A 21,699-nucleotide genomic window follows, 5' to 3' on the forward strand; every position below is an offset into this window, starting at 1 on the left:
ATCATTGCAGTGTACTGCAGATTGAAAGTTTTGAAAAAACCCTTCACTTTAATAGGTAGGATTTAATTTGGTTGTAGAATTTACAGTATACTGGAGAGATTTAAGATTGATAACTAATAAGATGCTCAGCTGTTATTTCAGCTGTATCCAGTCACTGCTGTGAGAAGGAATAAGTCAGCAAGAGATATGCATCTTGACAAATGGTCATAGTATACTGCAGAGTTTGTTACTCTGCTAGTTTAGATGCATTGATTATAAATCTATTTCGTGTGCTTTTGTTGTGAATTTAAACAATACACTTAATGCTGTGATGATCAGTTCATGTAACTGCCAAAAATAGTTACTGAAACGTCTGGGTGTTGTTTTACGTGTGATAAGTCATCATTTTGTCTGGTGTGGGTTGGGAGAATTCATTACTCATCTACCTAATAATGCCATTGGTTTTTAAAAGAGACCAAGCGCACATTGGAATCCAGACTCGAAGGAAGTGTCACCATCTTCAGCTGGTTGACGATTATCTCCCTTGTGGCTGTTCCTCTGACATGATCTACAGAAGTTCTTGCCTGTGTTCAACAACAAAACTTTCTGTGAATGTGTTTTGTAAAAGTGAAAAAGAAAACTAATACATTTATGTTTGTATTAACAATTCAAATGTGATGCATAACACAACATTATATTTTCTTTCAATTCATGATTATTCTTCCTCAGTGAAACGCCAGTAAAAGTTACTTAGCTGCGCTATGATATGTGGTGGTTCTAACTCTTTTCTCTCTTTTCTCTTTTACTTGTTTCAGTCATTTGACTGTGGCCATGCTGGAGCACCGCCTTTAGTCGAGCAAATCGACCCCAGGACTTATTCATTGTAAGCCTAGTACTTATTCTATCGGGCTCCTTTTTTACCGAACCGCTAAGTTACGGGGACGTAAACACATCAGCATCGGTTGTCAAGCGATGTTGGGGGGACAAACATATACACACACATACATATATATATACATATATACAATGGGCTTCTTTCAGTTTCCGTCTACCAAATCCACTCACAAGGCTTTGGTCGGCCCAAGACTATAGTAGAAAGCACTTGCCCAAGGTGCCACGCAGTGGGACTGAACCCGGAACCATGTGTTTGGTAAACAAGCTATTTACCACACAGCCACTCCTACGCCTATTAAAATCTCAAGTGAAACATGCACACAACACAACTCAAGACATTGAAGTTACAAAGGAAACTATCAATTAAAACATTTGAGAAAAAGTTTTTTTTTGTTTTTTTTCCCCAGTTTTTGCTTGCTTCCACAGCTTATGCAACCCAAATACTCTAATGCAGTCATCCCTCAATTATGGTATCTAGCTGCCTTTACTCCACTCCCCATCAGTTTCAGTGGCTTTAAACAAGCCTCCCTCCTCTGACAATCATTGTTTAAAAAAAGATCCCTAAAAATGAAACTATATCCATGATTTTTTTTCCTAATTAGATCCTTAATACTTTTTGCATCAATACACAATATGTTAACACTAACTTTATTATGTCTGTATGATAGTAAAGTCATTGCTAACGTACTCAGAAATTTTAATTCACTAAAATTTCACCATTTGTGAAGAAATATCATTAGCATAATGATTTAATTGGTGAAAAAAGGTAGTGGAGATTTATCTTGAAATTTAAAATAAAATAAAATGCAGTGAAGAGTGAAGTCTACTCTCTGATTGTATTAACCAATATATTGGTTAATTTGATCATGGGCCATAATTTAAGATTGTATGAACCGTATGTGTGTGTGTGTGTGTATATATATACACACACACACACACATATATGTGTATGTATATACATTCATACATATATACACACTTTACTTCCCTTATTTGACAATAATTTTATTTTTACTGTCTCACTATTTCTGTTTGTTTCTCTCTCTCTCTCTCTCTCTCTCTCTCTCTCCTCTACACACACACACACATTTGAGATCTAGTACTCAATACACAAATCACAGTTTATAGTTGAAGCTCAAACTGACTTTCATTGTTTATTTGTATTACTTTTCACACGACTGATATTTTGATATTCATGAAACAATGTTAAGTTTCTACTTTTATATATATATATATATATACACACACACACATAGGATATATGGGAATATATATATATATATATATATATATATATACACAGAGGATATATGGGAATATATATATACACCCACATACTAACTAAAATAAAATATGAAGATCAGGTTTTGAAATTTTAAAAAATATGCATAATTACAAAACATTTGCAGTTGTCTCTGTTTTAATGCAGTGGAAGCAACATTTGGCTAAGGATAATGCTTTTTTTTCTTTTGTTTTTTTACTAACAGTAAGCAACATTCAACTGGCAAAAGATACATATAAACACACATTCTCACAGAATTATTATTATTAATAGCTGAATAATTCATGTTTACATTACAACTGTTTGCTTTACCTCAGGTAATGTAGAATGTATTATTCTACATCATCATCATTTAACATCCCCTTTTCCATGCTGGCATTTATTTGACAGTCCAAGAGGAAATGACAAGCCAGCGGGCTGTGCCGAGCTCCAATGTCTGCTTTGGCGTGGTTACTATGGCAGAATGTCCTTCCTAAAGCCACTTCTTTACAGAATGTACTGGATGTTTTTTTTTTTCTTGTGGCACCAGCACTAGTGGGGTAATCTAACCCTCACAAGATAAGGCTCTTCAACTGATTGGGGTATAAGTATTGAAGGATGTGAAAGTATAATAGAGAGATGTGAACAAGTGTTTTATTGAAGAAGAGGATACATAACTTTCCCAGCTGGAAAGAAATAGTGAGATGGTGAGGATATATATATACCCTTTAGGGCCAAGGTGAATATGAGTGAGAGAATACAGTTAGAAGAACAGAAAGGATGTGTGAGGCAGTAGGTAAGTGCATTAGAGTAAGAAAAGAGTATGACAAAAGATTAGAGGTGAGGATTTGATCTGACTCCACACCATTGAACAGCTATTTTAGTGCTAAACTAATAGCCATGACGTAAAAGCAGATTAACCAACTGTTGATAAAATATATAGTACTCTGCAAATAAGCATTCAGTTCTCTTGTGTATTGTTGCTTTTAATTATAAAAAAATTTAAATATAAATTATTTATGTTAATTATTAATCACTAATCAAGATCAATTAGTTGGAGTCCTATGGGAGAGCACATTTTCTTTTTCCTCTTCTAATTTTAATGTATATGTGTGTATGTATGTACGTCTTACACATTATATATAAGATGGGATAATGTTAGATTATATCTATAGGTCTGGTGAAACAAACAGGAAAATAGAACTCAAAATATGTTTGTGTGTGTATATATCTATCTATCTATATATATATTAAACTATATTTGATTTGCAGAAGTTGCAGAGTAACTCAAAGGCTGAGAGTTTCGTGCATTGGCCCTTGAGTGACTCTGTAGCATTTGCTGATTAAATATATATACACACACACATGCATGTATTTATACACATATACAAAAAAATACGGTGTGCATACATTATATGTGTGTGTATTAAGGTGGCAAGCTAGCAGAAACGTTAGCATGCCAGGCGAAATTCTTAGTGGTATTTCTTCTGTCTTTACATTCTGAGTTCAAATTATGCTGAGGTCGACTTTGCCTTTCATCTTTTTCGGGGCTGATAATTTAAGTACCAGTTGCATACTGGGATTGATCTAATTGACTCGCCCCCTCCCCTCAAAATTTTGGGCCTTGTGCCTAGAGTAGAAAAGATTATATGTGTGTGTATTTGAAGGCATGTGGCCTAGTGTGTACAGCTTTAGGCTTAGAATCATGAAGTCAGGAGTTCAATTCTTGGGCTGGGTGATGTATTGTGTCCATGAGCAAAGCCCTTCATCTCCCATTGCTGTAGTCTATACTAGCAGCTGCAGCTGTTGATTAACTCACTAGTGGGTTGGGATCCTATTTAAGGTTAAAGTCTTGTGCTCTCAATTGCTTAAAAGCCTTAGAAACTGGAGTAAGCTCTGGCCAAATGAGTCTGTAACCTTGAAACAGACTTCAACTTTTTTTTAATATATACATACACACTTACAAACGCATATATGTGCACACCCATACCTACACAAGTTTTTTTTTTTAAGAAACTGTTTAGATGAGAGGTTATTAAAATTCTTCAGAAGCTGATATAGTAAGTTTGATTTTGGTTCAGCATTTTAATATGTGTGATGATGCCGAGTTGGTGCCACTGGCATTTGATTTTTAATCTTGCCATCTTGTTTTACAGCCAAGCAAGTGAGTATATGAATGTACAAATATGAGTGAATTGTATTCAAAGTTATAATTGTTCTCACTCTATTTACTCAAGCCCTTATAAAACAAAGATATTCCTTGGGTATAGGTGATGCCCCTATACTGTACTATAATTTAGTTCAGGAATGGGGGAAATCTCTAGTTTAAAAAAAATATATTGTATTTTTCTTGAAAGGCTATATGTCAATTAACCATGATTCCTAACACTGCATGCTGAAAATTACAAACATATACTGGAAAATGTCCATAGTTTATTTTCATATTCACAACTTTAACCCTTTTGTGCTTTTGTTACCATATTTCTGTTGAAATACACTGCCTTTGTTTTGATTAATTTGAAAATAATGAAGAATTTATTAAACTAACTCTATTATCAATCTGATATTTAGAACAAAAATGATCATGAAATTTGGCTTTTAGATAATTTTAAATCAGGAAATTAGTATCATAGAACCAGGGGCAGTATCAGGCAGGTTGGTATTAAGAGGGTTAAATTAATTATAGTCATAATAATAAGTAAATTTATTAAACATTCACTAAATCAATGTTAATTTGTTTTAAAGTAGTTGACTAAAGAAATAACATTTAAGTGAAAAGGCAATCAGATTTTACAGCCTTTTCTCTGCAGGTTCCTTGACCTAAAGTCAGTCAAGGAAGATAGTTGGGAAGTTAAATCTATCTCCAGATTTTGCAGTTACTGGATTTTGTTTACATCTTCAGAGTAGACATGGTTATGATGATACAGCTTTCTGTGTATATGTCTAGACATTAGGCATATGTGTTTCTCTCTCTCTCTCTCTCTCTCTCTTGCATCATCACCATCATTGTTATCATCATCACCACCACACACATTTCACATCTGCCTTTTTTGAAACAGTTATTCTGTCTAAAAGACAGTAGTTTCTCTCCAACCTTCTTTTGAACTGTATTAAGCAACCCAACACTGTACACTTTCTTCTCTTTGACAATCAGGTTGCTGTGTTTTCAATATGGTTATTTTCACCTCCAAAAATGTTGATCCTTTTTTTTTTTAATTCATGTAATAACTGTTTCCATTTGTAAACCTGGTTGGAAGAAGGGCTTAATTGATTGATTATTGATCCATTGATCCTGGTTGATAATCAGGGAAAATGATTTATAATTTTCTTCATTATTATGTATGTACTGAGTTGGTACCACTGAGGTCAGCTTTGCTTTTTATCCAAAGCAGTCAATTAAGCAATTACCTGTTAGTAAAGTACTGGGATTGATTGAATCAACTCACTCCCTTCCTTAAATTTCAAGCCTTGTACCTACATCAGAAACATTTGTTACCATACCAGACAAAATGCTTTGTGGCATATTTTCAGGTTTTACATTCTGAGTTCAAATTCCACCTGTCATCATTTCAGAAGTACCAGTTGAGCACTGGAGTTAATGTTGTTGACTAGTCCCCTGCCCCCAAAATTGTACCTATTTTAGAAAGAATTATTATTGTTTTTATTTTCATTATTATAGGTGTGCTAGCAGAATTGTGAGTGTCAGGAAAAAATACTTTGTAAATTTCTTCCGACCTTTATGGTCTAAGTTCAAATCATGCCAAGGTCAATTTTCCTGTTTGTCTCTCCAGAATTGATAAAATAAAGTACCAGTCAAGTACTGAAGTCTAACCCCTTCCCAGATAAATTAGGCCTTGCATCTATGTTAAAAACAACAGTAACAACAGTTGTTGTTGTCATTATTTTTGATGATAATAATAATAATAAGCAGTGAACTGCTGGTAGAAGCATTAGCGCTTTAGAGAAAATACCTTGTCTTTTTCTGACTCTTTATGTTCTGAGTCAACTTTGCTTTCATCCCTCTGAAGTCGATAAAATAAGTGCTCGAGTTGAGAGTATCAATTATTCCTTCCTGTCAAAATTACTGGCCTCATGCCTAAATAAGGAACAAATATTGTTTGTTCCTTCTCGAGCCTTGCCTGGCTCATTAGGACCAGTTTCCTTGGCGTATAGGTTCCCCACCTGGATGGGACACTGGTCCGTCGCAGATGAGCTGCTAGATGTAGGCAGAAAGAGTGAGAGAAAGTTGTGGCGAAAGAGTCAGCAGAAGTTCGCCATTACCTTCTGCCGGAGTTGCATGGAGCTTAGGTGTTTCGCTCATAAACACACACATCGCCCGGTCTGAGATTCAAACCTACGATCCCTCGACCATGAGTCTGCTGCTCTAACCACTAGGCCATGTGCCTCCACTAGAAACAAATATTAAGGATGCTGAATTAGCAGAATTGTTAGAACTTCAAGAAAAATGCTTTAAAGTACCAATGAAATACTGGAGCTGATATCAGCTACCAGTCTCCTTTCAAACTTGTTGGCCTTCTACTCATATTAGAAATTGTTCATTAGAGCATTGAAATCATAGGCCTTCTACCCAAATTAGAAATAATTGTTCATTAGAGCATTGAAATCATACTGGTATTTGTTCCAGCTCTTTACATTCTGAGTTCAAATCTTGCCATGGTCAACTCTGTCTTTCATCTTTAAGGGTTGATAAAATAAAGTACCAGTTAAGTGCTGTGGTTGACAAACTCTGCCTCCCCTCAGAATTGATTGCCTTGGGCCTAAATCAGAAATCATTATTATTATTATTATTATTTAGGCGATAAGCTGGCAGAATTGTTAGCATGCCAGGTGAAATGCTTAGCAGCATTTTGTTTGTGTTTACATTCTGAGTGCAAATTCTGCTGGGGTCAACTTTGCCTTTCATCCTTTTGGGGTTGATAAAATAAGTACCATTTGATCACTGATGTCAATGTAATGGACTTATCCATTCTCTGAAATTGCTGGCTTTATGCCAAAATTTAAAACCATTATTACCTCTGCCTTAGCGAATGCAGAAGTATTGTTTTCAGTTGTTGTTTGTGTGTTTGTTTGTCTGAACCGCTGGATGGATTCAGATGAAACTTTCAGGGATGTTTGGCCTCATGACTGGCATGAACTGATTAGATTTTGGGATCAATCTGGTACTGGACAAGGATTATTATTTTTTCTGTTTTTTTACTCAATTTTTGAGAGCAGTTGGGTTCATTTTTAGTATTCTTGTTTGTGAGAGCAGTCGAGTTTATTTCAGATTTTCTCATTTTAAAAATCATCTCCGGCTAATCATTGAGAAGATGTTGGGATTGCCTTGGCGGAGGTCTGCATCCTCTGAGTGTTCTTGTTATTATAAAGGTCGATTTGCCTTTCATCTTTTTGGGGTTGATAAATTAAGTACTAGTGAAACACTGGGTCGACGTAATTGGCTAGCCCCCCCCCCCCAAGATTTCTGGCTTTGTGCCTTTGGCAGAAAGGATTATTATTATTACTATTGTTTTCATTTTGCTTAGTGTCCTCAAATGCAAAAGAAATTAATTCTGTTTATTATCATTATATACTAATACAACAAAAAAGTAGATAGCAGCTCAAATTGCAATTTGTTTTTGTTTCATGTTTTTAATGCTAAGACAATAATTTGAATTATATTGAATTTTCTCAGTGGTAGGCACTGGCCAAAAGAAGTGGTGGTGGGAGACATCAACATTACTGAACAATTAGATTTTAAGAAAGGTTTCTCCAAGCAGCATGATGATGTGCAAGAATAGTTTTTGCTTTCAACTGCCCTCTCTCTGCTTCTCTTTTCAACTCATAATTTTCTCCCCTTCTTTGATAATGTATTATTTTACTCATGAAATTCTGAAGAAGTGTGAGGATTTCATCTTAAATAATAGCAGCAGTTGCTGAAGCAAAGCTTTTTATTTTTCTTTGATTAACGAGTTTTATTCTGAAGCAGTATGACCAAATGAATTTCCCCTCAAATTTATTGTGATAAGTGCATGGCAATACCTAACTTTTGAGATAATTTGTCAATTTTCAAGTTATGTGAATGTGGGAATGTCAAAGAATTTTGCCTTTAAGTGTATAGTGACCATTACTAAAAGTGATCAAGCAAAGTGAGATCTGATCCTTAGAATAAATTCTCAGACTGTATGAGTCTTAAGAACTTCCTCTCAGATTTCTAATATTAATGGAAAGTGAGGTCTAACTTTTCAGTAATAAGTCTAAGTTCTTAAGCAGTATGAATGTAAAGAATTTTCCCACAGAAATGATATCATCTATGGCTGTAAATGGAAAGAGAGCATATGTTTATATCGGGGTATTGGTGTAAAATTTCCTCTCAAATTTATGACAACAATAGGTGAAAGAAAAGGAGTGGGTGTAACTGATTTTGCCAAGCTCAAGTAAGTGGATTATTATAGTATTGGTTTTGCAGATTTAGAATGTTTTTTTTTTAATGTTTGTGCAGTTCTCTTTATAGACAGATGCTTTTACTAATAGCAGTCATTCACCTGGGAATGAAAGAATAGAATATGTTGCTAGACCAGCAGACTGAAACAAACTGAGTTCTGTAGCTTGCTCAAAGGACACCATGTCTAGCATAGTGTGCACAGTTGAGTATTGAAATTACATGCAGTGCACAACTTCTAATTCCTAATTTGTCTAAGTGTAGCTTGGTGATGAATGAATTCTGCCTGTCTTGCTTGCCTTAAATAGACAAAAGTATAATGTGCTGTAACTCATGAATTTATTATGAGAGATATATATATATTATGTGTGTGTGTGTGTATGTTTACATGCACACATACACATTCCCAGATGTATATCATTATCACCATTTCGTGTCTGTTCTTCATGTCTCTGCTGGCATGGGTTGGAAAAGATGTTACGGTCCAAGTCAGTTCTTATTCAGAGTTTCTATATATTCTAGTGCACATATATATTAAAAGTTACACACATATACACGTGTGTGTATATATATAGATAGAGTAATAATTCTAACAAGATGTCCTACCCATTAAAAGCTGAAAATTAGACCTAGATGAGTATGAACATGACCCATAATTGTAGTGGCCCCATTAGGCTTAGCAGCAGTTAGGACCACACTTTGGTTATTGAACTCAAATGTTCTCTTTTAGGAACTACAAACCCCAAAGTCTTTTTAAGAGCAAGGTTATACCAAGAAAATTATATAGAATGAATGAATTCATATAGTCTGTAATGTTTATATATCTATGAAGAGATAAACGTGTGTGTGTGTGTATCATACTTTTACAAGAAGGGTGACTGACTTCAAAGTCTCAGGCTACTACTTTTTGTTGTACAGATCAACAAAAGCTACCAGCAGGCTGAACCTTTGAATTTACTGTTACTCTCCTTGTAAAAATGTAATATGTACTCTAGAGAAGAGTAATTAATGATTCTTCAGTTTAATGTTAAATTGTTTTTATTATAACTTGGCATAAAACCAAACATACACAGATTGATGAATTTTTATGATTACAAAGAACTGCTTACATATAAAGAAGAGTGAATATTTTATTAGATGCTGGAGTCTCTTGAATCATTGCTGATTATTTGAATAAAAGAAGGGAAGCAGTGTGGCTATAAATAAGCAAATGTATTTGTAACCACTTGATATATGATTAAACATTTGTGGTTTTTAACAAAAGATCAGAATTGATGAATTCTTGCACACACTTCCATTGATATTTATTAAGGAATTTCCAAATACCAACTGATTAAAATACTTCTGCCCTACATAATTGGTTTACCATACATACCCTTGAAGATGATTGCTCATTGAAAAAAGAAAAAAACTATTCACATTCTCAGCAACACCAAAATTACATATACAATAGCCATTTTCTTGTTTTTGTTTGTTTTGCACTTACAGTAATAATATGAAAATATATTTTTTTGCATGTAAAAAGCTGAAGTTGTGATGCATTTTCCAAATATTTTTTCTTTTTCTTTTTAAACCAATCATATTTCACTGACTAATTGTATTTTGATGTGTATTTATGAATATTTCTGCTTACATAGTGTTACACTACTTCCCTTGTTCAAATAATAAGCAATGTGAAATTCAGAGTAATTGTGTGTGTGTATGTATGTATATATATATATATCTATATATATTCACACACAGGTACACACCAATTTTACATTATATATATATATATATATATATATATATAGATAGATAGATAAATAGAAATATATGCACACGTATATACTTACACACACACATACTTCGGTATGTACCTGTCATAATATACCTACATTACACAAAAAAAACTATAAAAAAATATTTTTAGATTTTATTTTTAATACTCTACAATTGTTCTTGTTGTTATTATTTGTAAAAGGCAAAAATCTTGTACTTTTTTAATATTTCCAAAATCTAATTTGTTCCAATTACAAAAATGAATATATATATAGCCTTTTATTTAAAAAGGTATTTAGCTGAAGATGGTTATTATTTAATCAATTCCGACTGTATAAATTAGGTAACTGTTATAACAGTCGACTTTTGTTTCTATTTTATTTATTTATTTTTGTCAGTCTATGTTCAAGTATCAGTCTCCTCTGTGCATTATAATGGTTTAAAACCATTATCATTGTAATCATTATTATTACTGAAAAGGGCAGTATATGGCAAAATCTGTAGATTACCAAATGAAAAATATATATGCCTTACTTTTAAATTAGATCCATTTATATTCTGAGATTAACTTTGCCTTCCAACCATCTGCGGTTGATAAAATATGTACTAGCCGAGTACTCAAGTTGATCTCAAAGAATATACCCTATCTTTATATTTAGTGGCCTTGTGCTTATGTTACAAATGATGTTATCATTACTATTAAGGTGGTGAGCTGGCAGAATCATTAGCATGTTAGATGAAATACTTAGCAGCATATCTTCCAGCTCTCCACATTCTGAGCTCAAATCCTGCCGAGGTGAACTTTGCCACTCATTCTTTCAAGTTTGATAAAATAAAGTGCCAGTTTAGTGTTGGGAGTCAGTGCAATTGACTTACCTACCCACCCCTTGAAATTCCTGGCTGTGCCAAAATTAGAAGGAATTATTCACTATTATTACTAGGGTGGTAAGCTGGCAGAATTGTTAACCCATCAGACAAAATACTTAGTGCATTTTTTCTGGCTCTTTATCATTTGGGTTCAAATGCTGTCAAGGTCAACTTTGCCTTTAGTTCTTTTGTGGGGTCAATGAAATAAAGTACCAGTTTAGCACTGAGCTCAAAGTAATCAACTAGCACCCTTCCCTCTAATTTCTGGCCTTGTACCTACAGTACAAAGAATTATTATTATTGTTATTGTTTGTTTTGCAAGATTCCTGATGTGAAATCCTGTGTTGAAACAGATGTTGTTATATTTCAGGATGGTCATTTTTTTTTCCTTGTATTATCATCATTATTATTATTATCTAAGGCGGCAAACTGGCAGAATCTTTGGTACGCCAGGCAAAATGCTTAGCAGCATTTTGTCTGTCTTTATGTTCTGGGTTCAAATTTCGCTGAGGTTGACTTTGCCTTTCAGGGTCAATAAAATAAGTACCAGTTGAACACTGGGGCCCATGTAATTGACTTATCCCCTCCCCAGATATTACTGGCCTTGTGCCAAAATTTGAAATTATTATTACAACAAAGGACAATGACTGGCAAAATAGGTAGAGCACTGGTCAATACACTTTGTAATATTTAGTTACATCGTAAGTAGAAATCCTGGTATTGTTGAGAACGTCTTTCTTACTTTAGGAGTAGTTTAAATAATTACTAGTTAATTACCGGGTGCTAATTAATTAACTGTATCTCTCATCCAAAATGCTTAGCTTTGTGCCTATATTAGAAACTGTTATTATTGGCATTGATTTTAATTCATTGTCCTCTCCCCCTCCTACTAAAATGTGTGGCCTTGTATTTAAGTGAGAAATTATTATTTTTCTGTTAACGTGTATGTTGTTGGTTCAATTCCTGCCAAGATCGATTTTGCCTTTTATCCTTCCAAGAGCCAATAAAATAAATACCAGTCAAAAACTGGGGTTGATTTAATTGACTGTGCCTTCCCTCTGAAAAAATATTTTGTGGCCTTGTGCCAGTGTTAGATATTGTTATTGTATTATCCATTGTTCTCTGTCTGTTATGAGTTCAAATCCTGCCAGAGTTGTCTTTGCCTTTAGCCTTCCAGAGTTGATTAAATAAGTACCAGTAATATACTGAAACTCTGATTAAATCAACTACACTTGCTTTCCGACAACAGTTTTTGACCTTGTGCTTGCATGAGAAATCATATTTTTATTAGAGTAGTGAGTTGGCAGTAACAGTAGAATGATGAGCAAAATTCACTTGCTGTACACAGTTAGTTACATTCTTAGTTCAAATTCTGCCAGGATCAACTTTGCCTTCTATACTTCCAAGGTCAATAAAATTAGTACCATTTGAACATGGTGGGATAGGGGAGTGATTGACTCGACTGTACTCTTCATTCAAAATTTGTGGCATTGTGCTTAGGTTAAAAGTCATTAATTTGTTTTTCTGTATGTGATGGCATAAAAGACACAGGCATATAGATGATGTACTCTAATTTCATCAGTGTGTATTCATGAAAAAACTTTTAGTGCATTAAAGCATGTAATAAAGGCCCAGCTTTGCTTATAGGACTCTGATTTTTTTTTTTTTTTTTGAGACATTTTTGGGGAAAAACTAAGCATGTCTTATATGGCCAGCACATGATACTAACTGCAGTAGGGCCTTCCATTGGCACATAAATCTGTTGTTTCTTCTCTCTCTGCCTACTCTGATATTACTATAGCTGCCTTTCCTCTATTGAATTAATTAGTGGTATACTACTTCCACCCAGTCCCGCTGACGAACACATCTATCCTCATTTTGTTACCTCTTACTGTGCCTCACCATCCTCGCCTTGCACGTTGCACACACACACACACACACACACCCCAGCCCTGCCCTTTAAATTATTCCTCCCAGATTATCAACCTTCTGTAATTTCATGGCAACATATTTCTCTGCAGATGTCAACTTGCTGAGGATCAAGCTGACTGCCAACTGCATCAATTTTGACCAATCTGAGAGAGTCTGCTGCAAAGGTTCATGAGTACAACCCCTAAAGTTTCATTGTAGCCATTATAGACCATGCTCAATGAAAAATCCCTTGCTTTAAAGATGCATGGATTCAATCATCATTGTAAGAAATTTGTACAATTTCCGCTCACTCTTCCACCTTATGACTATTGATTCCGTTCAGTTTTTAATGTAATTGCTTCATAATGATGCATTCAGCTATTTTGTTGTTTTCATTATTAAACAGACATATTAAGGTCGAACGCCCGTTTTTTTGCGCTTTTTTTCAAGCTCATCCTTCTTTTTTAAGATGGTAAGGAGTGATTATGTGGAAGATTTAGCTGCTATTTGTAGCAAGTTAAATGATTATTTATAGGCTCCCTTGTTACTTGGTTTTGTTTTTTTTTAATAGAGGAGCAAAATGATATGACATCTGTAGATGTCTTTGTAAATTTGAATTTTCTTTTAATATTTATATTTATTTTACTTTTTTTATAAACTCATATATGTCCTGATTTTTTTTTTTTTTTTTTGTCCACTCCACTTGTCTGTTGACATTGCTAATGATACTCTCAACACTGCTTCAGCAAATAGACTGAAGTGTACACTTCACTGATGAGGTCTAATAATACTGAAATATGTCCAGAGTTGTCTCCCATACTCAACAAAAGGATTAAAATAATATTAGTCGTTCAGCTAATGATGTCATTTCTTCACTGCATAATTCTAATTAGATTTTTGGGGGAGATTCTCACTTTATTAAATATGCTAACACTAACTTAACTATTGTTTTTTTCATGCAGATGACGTCTCTGAGTAATTAACTACAGTGAATTATTTTTTTAAATATTTAAATATTTTCACATCTCCTTGTGTACACTGTTGTACATCTACTTAGTGATTCTCTCAACAATACACCAGCAAGTATGGTGACGTCTGTTATACTGTGGAAATCTAATAAAACTGAAACATGTCTGAAGTTATATCCCTTACTTGCTGGAATAATTAAAACTATATTAGTCATTGAGCTAATGTTGTGTTTTCCTCACCACATAATTGTTTCTAATTACATTTTTGATGCTCATTACATTAAATATGTTAACACTAACTTAACTGTTGTTTTGTCATGTGGATGGTGTCTCTAAATGATTAATCTTTGTGATTTATATTATCACTTCATTCTAAGTGTTCTATCAGACACACACACATACATCATAGATACACTGTGCATACATCCTACATCTCACTGACACTTCACACATATCACAGACTAAGATACATTTTATATATATATATATATATATACACACACACATATATATGCAGACACCTCATACCTCTTATCCATACACACACACACAAAAGCATATACCAATTTTGATGTTCACAGAAACAAATGGATCTATTCTAATGTTGAAATGCATAATGCACACACACATACATTCATTCACACACCTCACATTGTGTATGCATACACTGAATCTTACAAACATGCCTTGTGTAACAGACACTTTACATATATACAAATTCATTCTGATATGTACAAACACGCACGTCAGCCCCATGTAAAAAGCACTCATGCTGGTGCTACATTAGGAGCATCCAGCACACACTGCAAAGTGGTTTGCATTAGGAATGGCATCCAGCCATAGAAACCAATCCAAATCCAACTGGAACCTGGTGCCAGCTCTGGTCAAACTATCTAACCCATGCCAGCATGGACAATGGATGTTAAAGGATGCTGATGATGATATATGTATAAAAGGATAGATCTGTGCATGTGTATACATGTACACAATCTCTCAGATGTCAGTTACATCTGATATTTCGTAATGGTTATTAATTAAAGCAATGATGGAATATGTGTATTTGTGTTTGATTTCCCTCTTACACTTTGTCACTATATTTCATTGTTGAATTTAGGTAACAAACTGGCTGAATCATCAGGCGAAATGCTTAGTGGTATTTCTTCCAGTGATTTATGTTCTGAGTTCAAATTCCACAGAAGTCAACTTTGCCTTTCCTCCCTTCAGGTTCAATAAAATAAAGTACCAGTCAAATACTGGGGTTGATGTAATTGGCTTGCTCCCTCTTCAAGATTGTTGACCTTCTGCAAGAATCAAAAAGAATATTTCACTTGTACAAATACAGGCATGCATGCGTGCATACATACATACAGACAGCATTAATTTGGATTTCAGATCCCCATACCAAAGGATGTGACAATTGTTCCTGAAATGAGGATACCCTTGGTCAGTTGCAGACCTGGCATTCTGCCACGCCCAGGCCATCGACTGTGCCACAACTCTCTTATGCATGTCTACAGACTAAGATACATTATATATATATATATATATATATACACACACACACACGCATATATATATATATATATGCAGACACCTCATACCTCTTATCCATACACACACACATAAAAGCATATACCAATTTCTACATTTTCTGTTTCCATTTGCCTGTCCTTTCATTGAAAGATAAACTTATTTACAATTTCTTAATTCTACTTTCTGACTCCACGGCTGCTCCAAGCTTTCCTTCACCACCTCTCATCACTTTCAGAAATGATAAGAACCTCAGAAACCTCCTAATAAGAAGCTCCAGACCACCCAGCCCTACACAACCCAGCACTCTTAAATGCAATTGCCAATAGTGCAACACCTACCCCTACATTAATAACACTACAATAGCAATTGGGCCTGGGTTACAATATCATATTCCTCAGAATTTCTGATGCACATTGTATCATATGCAAACTTTGCAGCGTTCTTAGCACTGGGGAAACAGGTTGATGCTTGCTTGGAGCACATTCAAAGCATTCTACTACATATGCCAGGCTAATCAGCCACCACCCATTTCAACACTACAGGTCATTCCATCACTCACTTATCTGTGCATGGCTATGCAGCCCACCATGGATTCACATTTTCAAGTAAGCAGAGAGAGCATTTCATGTTACCAAGTTCATTATCCCTTTAGCATTTTATCTGGACCATATATTCTACCTATTTAATATTCAGCTCATTTGTCCCTTCCTCTCAGCTCCTACAGGCTGCCAACCATGTCATTCCTCTCTCGTGCTCCCCAACTGTATCATCTTTACAACTCCTACTGCCTCCACCCACCCCCTCTTCTGCATCCTTCTATCTCTCCTAACTAATGGTTCCTTCTCATCCATCCTTCAACTTACTCATTCTGGAAGTCTGTCTCTCCATTCCCTCATTCTCCTTCCACACAATCTTGCAAACCAATCCTTCAACTCACCTTGTACCTTGTGGAGCCACCTAGGCACCTCATTGCCATTATCTATCTCTTACCACTCCAGTATAAGGAAAGAAAGGAGACTTCTGGTATATGAGATAAGATTTACGGTCAAAGGGAAGAGCCTTCCTTTCAAGTTAAGAGATTACTGGGGTACGGAACTCTTGTGGGAAAAAAATTTGCAAGCATGTATAGGGAAAGAAAGGAGACTTCTGATATATGAGAAGAGATTTCTGGTCAAAGGAAATCTCTTCCCCTTTTAAAATTAGTTGCTGAATTCTTGTGAAACTCTAATTCAGTTCTTTGTGATGAACTAAAAGACATCAAGTATGATATTGTTTATATGGCATATATATTCACAAAGTTCAATGAAGTTAATCTGCAGCAACAAGGAAAAGAAGTTATGCCATAACAAAGTAAAATCAGCCCTCTCCATGTTTCTGTCCAAGTTGCAGTTGTTCAAATGCAACATCACCTGTTATGAGTTCTTCCAGTTTCCAAGCCTCTTTGAACTGGAGAAAGTAAAGTGCATACCAGAAGATGACCTTCAAGTATATTGTTCACACCTGGATGAGCTGCACAGAGACATACCAGTCTGGGTGATTTCTAGATATCAGTAATGAGGAAACGAATAGTGGAGGAAGAACTGACTTCAATTTAAAATGATACCGAGCTGTGGCCAAAGTTAAAAAGAACCATATCAGGATTTTGGGTTGCAAAAGGACATTTCTGACAACTTACCTCATAATTCCATTCAGCCTGATGGATTCCTGCACAAAGTACATCTATCACATTAAAAATATGAAAATAAAGTAGTTAGTGGTGAGATGTAAATTTACTCTATCATATTATAAAAAACAGCAAAATAATGGGTTAACTGGATGAAGTTTTATTTGTGAAATACAGTTGTTTTAAATTCGAAGTAGAAAGAGGTATGCTTGTGGTGGTGTGATGGGGGAGGGGGGAGAAAAGTGTAGCTTGGGAACCAAGCAGGTGGGAGTCGGAAAAGGGTTGGGAAATAGGACCAGCTCCACTTGAAGCAGGGAGATAATTGCAAAATTCAAAATCTCATAAGTTGACATGTAAGAAAAAGGACAGAACAGTTGTAGACATGTGTCCCAGGCTTAGTAGCCATCATCAGCACAACATTTGTCCAATTGCACGTGTGTGTGTGTGTGTCTGTTTTGGATATTTGAATATATATATTTGTATATCTGTATGTATATAAGCATTAGGGCATTCTTGTATGGTTCTATATATTAGTGCTATCGTCTGCAGCAGAATGTGATACATTCTGCATTACAGTGTGCAACCTCTGTAGTCTGGCTTCAAGTTGGTCCTGTGATGTAGACATGGCTGCACCTGGCTGGCTGCGGTGCTGTAGCTGGAACAACTGGATGTACTCTTGCTCTGTGTACTGAGCTCCTTTCTCAGCTATACCATCGATGATAGCCTGGTGAATGATCAACAGAAAGAAAAGAGCTGTTAATGGTAGTGGTGTAGTTATGATAGATGTGTGATAGCATTGTCATATAGCCCCAGGTCAGTTTACTTGTGATTAAAGACATCACTAAAAGTGTTATTTTGAGTTGTTATTCCTTGCATTTTAGCATGGGTTAGATGGGTATGTTTCAACACAGTCTCAGTCTCTCTCTCTCTCTCTCTCTCTCTCTACATGTAGCTTTCCTTTGTCATCTGCTTTGTGAGGTTTGGATAATGAGATCAAACCTCACCATGTTTCTTTTGGGCCTTTTTCTTCAGCAAGTCTTTATATATATATATATATATATATATGCAGCAAAACAAAGAGGCTTTCATTTTAAGCAAAACCAAACCAGATATCTTCATTTGTAAATGAACAGGAGTTGCTGTTCAATACTATTAAGCTACTGTTTATAAAACTGACAAGGAAAGAGATGCTTCAAGTTAGTCAACAACTAAGTTGTCATACGCTGACATCCTTCAAACCAATTCAAAAGTGTCTTCCAAGCTGATAACACCACCCTATTACAACCCATGTTAGAGGTAGTTAAAAGAGTAGAGTCAAATGGAAGCCACTTACATCAGGACTGGTGTATAGCAACTCATAATACTGACGGGCATGGTCCAAGTCTGACTCCCGTGACATAGTGATGTTGGTAAGATTCTGCTGGATGGCAAAAATATTACGACACCTGCAACAAACAATTGTACAATGGTAATAGTGATGGTACTGATAGTCAGGAGTGGCAATTGTTGTGATATGTAGTAATGACAGTGAAATAGTAATATGTAGCTCTTCCAAAAACCATCACAACAAAAGTATATTGTAACATCTCGATGTCATTCACTTACAAGCACACATGTATATACAATACACATTACATATACACACATATATGTATAGGTACAAGCATGGCTGTATGGTTAATAAGTTCACTTTTTAATCATGTGGTTTCTGGTTCACTATTATTGTTGTCCTGGGCTAAATAATGCCTTTTGAGTGAATTTAGTACATGGAAACAGCTGGAAGCCTGTATCACACATGCATATGTAACATAGCTGGTCACAATGGGCACTGCATTGTTATAGCTTTTGAATAATACCTCCCACCTGGCCAGGCCAATATTCCCCCTGAATGGAATGCCAGTCTGTTGCAGAGTTAGTCATTTACAGTTGAGTGGATATATATATGTATGGATCAAAACAAGTTTGATTCAAATTCCTTGGTACTTTAAGTTTCAAAGTGTAATGCTAATCCTCAATCATTGTAAATTTGAATGAGAGGTCAATTGGAGAAAGTCAATTGTTATTTGTTAAGTTATTTCTACAGATATTCTCTAGAAATTATAGCTATCACTGATTTTTGCTACTACATTCCGTATGCAAGATGTCGGATGTAAACAAACAATGAGATTGAAGATGAAAAATGGGTAATGGGAGTATATGTTATATTTCGAAGGTTTTTGCCCCTTCATCTGCACCCATCTAACCCATTAATAATCCTCAAACACATTGTTTAAATAGCCACTATACATAGCAGTGTAAAGTTATTGGATATATCAATTTACATATTAAACACATTTCTAGAAGCTGGTACATAAATACTAATGGTTTATAGGTAATGTGGTATTTTGTTATCCAACCATAATATACTATAAAGTATATTCAACATTTAAAATACCATATAGTATATGTGTACATGCACACACACATGCATAGGTGTGTGTGTGTGTGTGTATATATTACACGGTGCAGTGAATAAACTGTCATCTAAATTACGCAAAATGAAAATAACACTGATATCTCATTTTAACAGATATATTAAACAAATATATATAATTACATAAAAATATCTTGAAATACTAAAGAGCAAACTTATTCAATAAAATCGCCGTTGGTTTCAACCACAGCCTTCAGATGACTTCAGAATCTCCTGCAACTCTTCTGAATGCTCTCCTTGTTTAAGTTGGTGAATACTGCCATAATCCCTGCCTTCAATTCATCTTTGTTATTAAAAGGAATTTTATTGGTCTCTCGCACAACTGCACTCCACACAATAATCAAGGGGGTTGTAGTCTGTGGAGTTAGGTGGCCAGATGTTAGGAGTGATGTGGTTGCAGAAATATCTGACAGCTATGACTGGGTTCTCCAGCTTGTGTGTCATGGTGCAGAGTCCTGTTGCCAGACATAGGGTCTTCCAGCAACCACCCTCTTAACCCAGGGCAGCACTACCTTCTTCAGGCACTTGATGTAGGCCACTGTATTGAGACTGAGGTTGTGTGGGAAGATGAATGGAGGCATAATGTCACCATCACTAGTGATCACCCGACTGGATGTTTTATTTTTATCACTTTTGGTACATGTCCTCAGATTGACACCCAAACACTCTGAAATGTTTGTATTGGGGCTTCTGGTGTGAATGCCAGGCAGTATGGCATGTCATTTCCAAATTTCTGGCTGAGTGAATTGCGTCATCATGCTATTTTTCTCACAGATGGCGTCCAACTGACCCTACTATACAGTGTAGCCGACAAAATCAAAAACAAACAAAGCACATGTGCAAAATAAAATGCAAGATTGAAACAACTGACAGAAGCAATTGGTACACATAAAAACCAATGGGTTAATGTAGAGCAAGCAGCAGCCAGGAAAAGAGTACCTCCCATATTTTGAGTGTGTGGCCTCACAAACAAGTCACCCACACAAACACACTGAAAGGTCTCAAATTGAACACAACCAATTTCTAGCAGCTAATCTGATATGCAATCTATATTGTAGAGAATTTTCTGGCTGATCAGGACTCGCAAGACATGGAAGTATACAATCAAGGTACTGTACCAAACAAGCACCTAGTTACAATACATGAATACAAATACTGCATCTACAACAAAAAATGCAATACTTATTGGCTTTAAAAAGCTATTGTTGGCCCATGGTCACTGAAAGAGGACTCCTCCAAATAAGATATATAGTCAGCAATGGTCATACTTGTCTATGACAGCAATCTTGTATGTATGTGTGTGTAAACAAAATCTACATGAATATTGATAACTGACAGCTTCACTTGTCACCACTTGATATGATGTTTACATTCCTTGTTGACATTACTACAGGTTAAAAAAATCCCTTTTGAAAAACTGGTAAAGGTTGGCAACAGGAAGAGTACTTGGCTGTAAAATCCTGCCTCAAATAAGTCCCTACCCAACACAGGGTAGCATGGAAAAATGGATGATAAATGAACAACCAATACTGGCACCACATACAAGAGAGTGAAGGTAAATAAATTATACAAACATTTTCTTGATGCCATTCTCGTTGATCTTCTTGAGAAACTGAATACTGTTGATGAGGATGGATGCAACCAAGTAGCCAAGACTTTCAAAGATGTACCTGTAAGTACATGTGGATTAATGAACAAATTAAGTTGTTGAAATGAGTGAGTGATGCAGCACTGATATATGTGCATGTATGTGTGTATTGATGTGAAGGAGTTTATATATGTGCATATATATGTATACATGTGTCTGAGAGAGAGAGAAAGAGAGAGTGTATATAAATTGCATATAGGGACATATAAACAATATATAAATACACACAACACACACAATTGAAAATTACCATTTAAATGATAAGGTCTACTGAGTAGAGATAAAAATTTACTCTATAGTAC

At 35.3% G+C, this 21,699-nt stretch overlaps 1 protein-coding gene across 2 annotated transcripts in view; it reads right to left on the bottom strand.

Annotated features, from left to right (window-relative positions):
• Positions 1 to 17,420: 17,420 nt before the first annotated feature.
• LOC115219104 (exocyst complex component 4) overlaps positions 17,421 to 21,699 on the bottom strand; it is a 71,158-nt gene continuing 66,879 nt past the window's right edge. For both annotated transcript variants that reach the window (XM_029789178.2, XM_036508828.1), the window contains 3 exons: positions 21,324 to 21,419; positions 18,610 to 18,721; positions 17,421 to 18,000 (listed from right to left, as the gene is read on the bottom strand). In XM_029789178.2, the coding sequence (XP_029645038.1) occupies positions 17,800 to 18,000; positions 18,610 to 18,721; positions 21,324 to 21,419 (409 nt within the window). In that variant the 3' untranslated portion in view covers positions 17,421 to 17,799. The remainder of the gene's footprint in view (positions 18,001 to 18,609; positions 18,722 to 21,323; positions 21,420 to 21,699) is intronic.

The sequence above is a fragment of the Octopus sinensis genome, linkage group LG14, assembly GCF_006345805.1.
Source record: "Octopus sinensis linkage group LG14, ASM634580v1, whole genome shotgun sequence".
In the NCBI taxonomy this organism is placed as follows: domain Eukaryota; kingdom Metazoa; phylum Mollusca; class Cephalopoda; order Octopoda; family Octopodidae; genus Octopus; species Octopus sinensis.